Source organism: Triticum aestivum, chromosome 7D (genome assembly GCF_018294505.1).
Source record: "Triticum aestivum cultivar Chinese Spring chromosome 7D, IWGSC CS RefSeq v2.1, whole genome shotgun sequence".
In the NCBI taxonomy this organism is placed as follows: Eukaryota; Viridiplantae; Streptophyta; class Magnoliopsida; order Poales; family Poaceae; genus Triticum; species Triticum aestivum.
In genome coordinates this window covers 87,944,522-87,951,916 of record NC_057814.1, presented here as the reverse complement: position 1 = coordinate 87,951,916, position 7,395 = coordinate 87,944,522, and the positions used below count along the sequence as shown (strand labels likewise).

The window sequence follows — 7,395 nt, the reverse complement described above, 5'->3', positions numbered from 1 at the left end:
TGTGTGCCATTTATATTTGAGAGCGGTGGAGACCATGGTTTGAGTCTTGCACTCTAAGATGAGAGCACATGTCATGCATGCACGCCAGATGCGTGTTCTATCTATCTAGACCGAATTTGACAAACACTCAATAGGACTGCGTGTGTTGTTTCTACCAATCTTCTTCGCGTATATTTGGAGGTCTGCGACAATTATTTGCATTGGCAAACCAATAAAAAAATTCAAAGAATGGCACAATGTCGAGGTCAACTTAAAGTAATTTGGCATGTTCCTCAGAGGGCCAAAAGAATTATCTTAACTATAGTTGAGTCTACTTTTGTATGGACCGGCAAACCATCAATATGCCAAATTAATTAACGAAAATAGGACTGCACACAAGAGGGCTATAAATACACTATCTTACTCCGCACTCTCCATCCTGAAGATATAATCCATCTTCATAGTTCATACTACTCATAATTCTATAGTGTCCAACTATCTAGTCTCTCATGGATTCAATAGTCATCCAGGGGTGGACCTCATCTCAGGTAGAGGAGGCACGATCACTCATTGCCAGGCTCAACACCAACAAAATCATGTACAACGCCAATGATGACAAGAACAAGAAGCACAACTACATCGTGAATTCTCTCCATGCATTGTTCCCATCAAAAACCATGCAACAGGTAATAGATATTTATGTTGATCTCGCCATGGAAATGAATATGATCCAGTTGAGGGAGGGGACCCATGTTACTGGTGGTAGCCCACAAAACATGCTCACCTTTTGTGAACCTGTCAATGGTAACTATGAGCTACCGGGGGAGAAGAATGGTGCTAGCAACATACACGGTCTCTACACCATGGGTGACCATGCGAACGGAAACTTTGGGGTACGAGAGGAGGAGGCAACAATCGTGGACAATAATGGATTGTCCTTTGGTTGTGTAATGGAGGATACGGGGATCACAGTGACAGGTGAGGCACCGCTGATGGTAGACAACAACAAGATGGTGGTGTTGGAGAACAATATTTCCATAGATCAACCAGTTGTTGCCCCACATCAATGGGATTTTTGGACCAACAAGGAACATAGGTTCGTCCACAGTTTGTATACTCTTCTTTGTCATGTACTTTTAATTGCTGTTTGTTTTAAGTGAACATATACTAGTTAAAAATGTTGTACAAATTTATTATGTAAGATTGGTAGATTACATTTGTGATGATATATTGCACGTTACTAAATGTACACATGGACACTGTCAATTTCTTTTTACAGCATGGGTGACCTTGTTAATGAAAACTTCGAGGTGCAAGAGGACGAGGATACAAACATGGATGATAATGGATTTCCATTTCGTTGTGCTCTGGAGGATACAAGAATCACGAAGACGGAGGAGGCTCGGATGATGGCAGACAAGAACAAGATGGTGTTGTTGGAGAACAATACTTCCAATGATCGACCAGCTGTTGCCCCACATCAACGGAAGTTATGGACCATAGAGGAACACAAGTTAGTCGACAGCTATATTCTTCCCTGTCATGTAGTTTTAGTTGTTATTTATTTAAAATCAACATATGCTAATTAAGCATGCCTGCAAATTAATTTTATGAGGCAGGTAGGTTAAATATGCAATTATATTGCACTTTACTAAATATATATTTGCATGTTTCTGATTTACTTTTTTGATAAATACTAATCCCTGCAAATTATATATTGATGAACTTTCTTTTCTTACTTTTTTTCTGGCTTAACAAATTTATGTGATTTGACCTTGATTAAATAATAGAAAGGCAGTCAAATAGGCCATTAAATTCCAATATGGTACGTCTTGTTCCAATCAAACAAATCAATAACCTGTAATGTCTTGAAATTGTAATATGTTTGGGTTATCAATATGTTACAAAATGTTCGTTCACTTATGGATTTCTGATATACATACATTCTATCCAGTACCCGTAAATAAAAAATAATAAGCATGTGTTGTTGTAGTGGTTCGAACATGTCAAATAGGTACTTTGCTTCAATCTATATTAGTTGCTTCAATAAAACAACTCCACGATTCATCTTTCAGTCAACAATTTAACCAAACTATTCTCTTGAACATTATGTCCACAGGTCGTTTCTCTATGGGCTGGAAATCTATGGTCGTGGCGACTGGAAAAACATATCCAAGCACTTCGTCACCACTAAGACCCCTGTCCAAGTTTCAAGCCATGCACAAAAGTTTTTCAAGAGAATACAAAAAAAGGCATCGTCAGGGACAAAGCGTTACAGCATCAATGATGTGAGGCTCCACGACAATGAGCTATTGGCAGCAAATAACAGTTCTGTCCCCCGGCAAGCCCTTTCTTTTACCGGCCTCAACAATGACCCAAGCTTTAGGTTGCAGGCTCCGACGAGCTCGTTAACAGTCATGAACAACCAAGCTCAGTGCTCCCCCTCCATATATAATCAACAAGTGGATCAGCAGCCAATGTGGAGTGAGCAGCAGATGATGGGTTCTGTTGCAGCTGTTATGGACGGGATAGGAAACTATGTGCCTGATGGCCAACAAGGGCCAGCTTATTTTTATCTTGGCAATGTATGAACAAGATGTAGTAGATCGTAGGCTTGGGCCATGTTTGGAATGCTAGCCAGGCATGTGTCCCATAAATAAACGGATTCTCCTCCTAAAGATGGCAACATAACATGCTCAAGACATTATGGCCGGCATGTGTGTTTAATAATGAACAAATATTTCACCTTCGATAGTCTCATCATCTTAATATATTGTTTGTCATCTCCCTTATTTCGTAAGACTATATATTGTTGTTGTATTACCATGCGAAAGTGTACATATTGTCTCAATACGTGGCCCTGACTGTTGTATCATAATATATCATACTCCCTCTGTCCCGTAATATAAGAGCGTTTTTATCACTACACTAGTGTCAAAAACGTTCTTATATTATGGGACAGAGGGAGTACATGATTGTTGCCTACATTATGAGATTGCAATGACCCCATGAAAAAGCACAGGAATCTTTGCAAAAAGTTAAATATTTGTTGACTAAATCAAATATGATTCAGTTGCCAAATTACTTGAAAATTAGACCTTCTACTTGATAGTCAGATCCTACTATACTAACACTAGTTTATCTAAAGCATGCATGTTGGCTCTTCCTGTTTTTAGTCCAAGAGTCCCCGGTAACTAATATTGTGTGGTGTTGCTATGTTGTGGCAATGTAATGCATGCCTATATATAAATATGACGATAGGGTTGATATATTTGATATAAATTAAAATTAAGGATTTCATATTTCACCGGCACTATAGTTTGCAGCTTGTCAGTTGGGAGTCAAACAGACAAACCAATCAGTTATGAAAACCTTACCCTCACCATCATTTTAAATCGCAACACTCTCCATGATATTAAATTTGGGTCTCTGAGAATGGAGAATGAAGAGATCAGGGGCACGACTGGCATTTACTGAGGTATTTTCATGTTACGTTCTTGCTCTAGAGACCTAGGTTGGGACATAGGCTTGGAAGATTATATATGAAATGGCAGAGATGTCGAAAATAAGAAAATAGCAGATGAACATTTATCGGAATGGGTCACTTCATAAAGAAACTTTGGACAGTTTTTTTCTTTCCTTCTTTTGGCGACAGGAGTCGATCCAGTCCCCCTGAAGTTCATTTGCGCAATTGTAGTTGGACCGTTGGCTCAAATCTATCGTATTTTCCCCCATTAACATGAGGATTTATGGGGAGTCTGTAATCAGTATACTAATAGATAGAGACATGGAAGGACATATTGGAAGTACGGATAGTTGAGAAGAAGAGTTGGAGGCTGAGATGGAGAAGTGGGAGATATACCAGTAGTCCAAGATAATGAGGTGGAGGTGCTATAGAAGCAATTCGGTCATCAATCAGCAATTCCAAAAAAATGGGTGCTTCCGGCAAAGGAAGAAAGACATACTCAATCATTTGTTACGTCCTTGTCGTTTTCCCCAATTAGATCTTTTTTTGTCTTTGTAATGTTTTTAGGCGTGCATGTTGCTTCTGTCATGTAAAGTGCTTCAGCAAGTGCTCCGATATGAATTAATAGAGACAGATTTACAGGTTTAGTTTATTTTTCCTACTGAACTATATAGACTTATTGTTGTCTACCGTTATCTACTAATTTCAGTTCTTTTGAAAAGTGCCTCCAAAGTTTCTTTATGATGCATTGCTTCGGTCTCATGGTTGTGATGTTGGTCATTAATGGGTGGAATCTCAACTCACTGGCCCTGCTCTATGTTGGCGGGAAGCATAAATTTCCATACCGCATCATGCCAGGCCCTGTTCAGAGTCGCTCAAACCCTTAATCTTACTTCTAAAAGGGGAAAAGTTGTATGCTAAAGAGAACATCTACAGCAGACCCCCTCCTTCCTTAATGTCATGGCCTCAGGCGAAAGGGAGTTCACCAGTCACATGGGAAAGAGGCTGAGACGTCCACCATTCAGAGATCAAGATTGGGAGGCTCAAGGCGTCCACAAGCAGGAGACCAGGAAAGGAAGGCGTCCAACTGACTGAAGACCGGGTATAATTACCCATGTGCCCGAACCAGAAGGGGGCACCTTCTACTTCGATGGCCAAGGAAAAACAGAAGTAAGGCCCTAGTTTAGACCTAGATTAGATCCAATCTTAGGCATAATAGAGCCGCTGTTGAAATTATAAAGCCCCTGGTCCGACCGTCCGGGTATAAAGGGCACACTTCCTTTGAACTAAGACTGATTCTTATAACCCTAAAAAGAAGACTGATTCTGATAGCACCTTTGCGGTTGAAGCAGTTGTTCAAGATGAAGCATACCTGGGGCCTGAGCTTCCGATTATCATGGAATGCAAACACTTGGCGTCTGAATTTGCTTGTATGTCGTTTGGTCACTGCTTTAGAGGAGGTTAATGGAGTAGCTAATAACCTTGAGAAAAATTGTTCTAGTACTAGATCGTCAGGCTTTTGGGATTCGAATGTCCCTGATTTTATTTCTCCAATTTTTGTAAACGACTTAGCCATTATATGAGGAATAAAGTCTGGCATATCAAAAATAAAAAGAGACTGATTCAGAGGAGCACAACAGAGCTAATAGAGTCCCTGTTGTTACTGCTGCACGTGAACAGACTTCACATGTCAAATGAGCTTAGGAAAAGTCGTTCTAGACATAATAGTGCAGGATCATGTGGGCTGAAATGCATCTGCACTTTGTGATGCTGTATGCCGAACATGCAGGTAAACAACTCACTTCAAATTGACGCATATACTCGACCAAGTGAATCTCAATGAACCATAACACAAAAGTCCTCAGACAACTGTGTGAAGATCACGGAATTTAGTAGCAGTGGTCGGGCCACGTATTAGCTACTATATAACTTTATTCATATGTACTCAATTCCACATAAGAAAATTCCAGTTCTGACAGAATATTTATCTTATGAGCTAAAAGAAAAATACTTTTGGTAAGTAAAATTAATGTTAAAGGAAAAGATGCCCACAGGTACTTGGAGGCCGATGACACGGATGCTGTCCGTGAGCTGCTGCACCGTGTCAGGATCGTTAGCACGCGTTCGCATTAGCGGCCTCCGTATATCTTCCAGCGGGATCTCCATCACCACTCTTCTCCAAGTCCCTCAATGGGGAGAGCCCAGCTGCACCTACACCGTTGATATGAGCCATTGTTACTTTAGTGTATGCTCAAGCGCAGAGACTGAACTTAAACATCAGAACTAGACACCCAAAATTACAAGTCTGTCACTGAATATTGCACAAGGAAACTATACTGTCATGTATTCAACAACATGATTGATCTCAAAAACGCCCAATTGGACACCCTTTACATGCGATTCCCCTCCAAATGGATCTCCAATTTCTGCTAAATCAATGAAGCCGGCCAACCCGGATCTTTCCAAAAAAATAAAAATTGCCAGCTCGGGATAATTAGCGAAGAGGTTGGAATTACTAAATCCTACCGGATTCAAATGGACCGTTATGGCTTCAGAATGGACCTTGAAATCGGCAAGAGAGGTAATACTAAGATTCAACTCAACTCCAAGTTCTCAAACAATTCCACGGAGAAATGCAAGAAGGGGGAGCAGGTAAAGGCAGACCTACCATTGGAAGACGAGACCGAGACGGCCAGGACGCACCGCCCGCTCGCGCTCCTCCCCCGGAGAACAGAGGCGCTGGGGACGGGTAGCGCGGCGGCGGCGGATGAAGCCGGCCGGCGGCACGATCTTTCCCAAATCGAAGCTCGAGGTCGACGTGTCGGAGCGTCGCGTCGATAGGAATTCGATGGGCCTTGCCGTTCCAAAACGTCCAAAGCGGGCCGGACACGGTTTCATCGGTTATTTAAAATGTTTTTCTACGAAATCACAGAACTTTTTTAGAGATAAATCACAGAACTTCTTGTTCTCGAAGTCACTAATAGAGGAATATTATTCCACTTCCACCTTTCCAGGTTGCAACAAATGGCGCGCTGCATATGCGTCACTTTTCGCAACATGTGAGTTTTTTCTTTTTCGGTAGATCCGTTTATTCAAAACGATTTATCTATTAAACCGTGTGACTAAATCTTGAACTGTTTTCATTGTTGAATTTCTCGCATCGAGATCTTCAAAACTAGATTCCATGTTGATAGATTGTGACGAACTTTTTCTTAAGAAAAAATCAGACAAAAACACCAGACGAAAAAACCGAATCGGGAGCACGTCTTTTTTCCTTTTCGAAAGCCATTTCCGAGCCGTGCCTCTCGCGGAAGCAAAATCATACCTTTCGTGAAAGGAAAAAAGAAAGAGAAAACACGTTTTTCTTTCGGTTTCCAAGAGGCACGGTCGTGCCTCTCGAGGAAGCAAAACCGTGCCTCTCGAAAGTAAAAAAACACGTTTTTTTTTCATTTTCGAGAGGCACGGCCGTTCCTCTCGTGCAAGCAAAATCGTGCCTCTCGCGCAAGCAAAATCATGCCTCTCACGAAAGGAAAAAAAGAGAAAACATATTTATTTTTTCGTTTTCTAGAGGCACGACCGTGCCTCTCATAGAAGGAAACCTGTGCCTCTCACGAAAGCAAAACCGTGTTTCTTACGGAAGAAGAAAAAGAGAAGACACGTCCTTTTTCCGTTTCCAAGAGGCACGAACGTGCCTCTCGCGAAGCAAATTCGTGCCTCTCACGAAATCAAAACCGTGCCTCTCGTGGAAGGAAAAAACATGTGTTTCCATGCAGAAAAATTCAATTTTTTTGTCCAAAAACTAAGGAAGACTGGTGAACAACCAAAAAAACTGGGAAAATCATCTAAAAGTCAAAAACGCGTGCGGAGAAATGAAAAGGAATTCGAAAAAAGCGCTTAGAGCGCGACACGTGGCGGCGGCTGAGAGCGCCCCCACCCCACCCCAAGTGACC

The 7,395-nt window shown here is 41.4% G+C and overlaps 1 protein-coding gene and 1 pseudogene across 1 annotated transcript; one reads left to right on the top strand and one right to left on the bottom strand.

The window, feature by feature from the left end:
- Nucleotides 1-430: 430 nt before the first annotated feature.
- On the top strand, nucleotides 431-2,703 carry LOC123168341 (uncharacterized). The gene is made up of 3 exons (XM_044586211.1): nucleotides 431-1,075; nucleotides 1,259-1,492; nucleotides 2,099-2,703. Exons 1-3 carry the CDS (start codon nucleotides 489-491, stop codon nucleotides 2,568-2,570), a joined length of 1,293 nt encoding a protein of 430 aa, XP_044442146.1. The 5' UTR covers nucleotides 431-488; the 3' UTR covers nucleotides 2,571-2,703.
- Nucleotides 2,704-5,319: 2,616 nt separating this feature from the next.
- LOC123170867 (uncharacterized) lies at nucleotides 5,320-6,343 on the bottom strand (annotated as a pseudogene).
- Nucleotides 6,344-7,395: the final 1,052 nt, after the last annotated feature.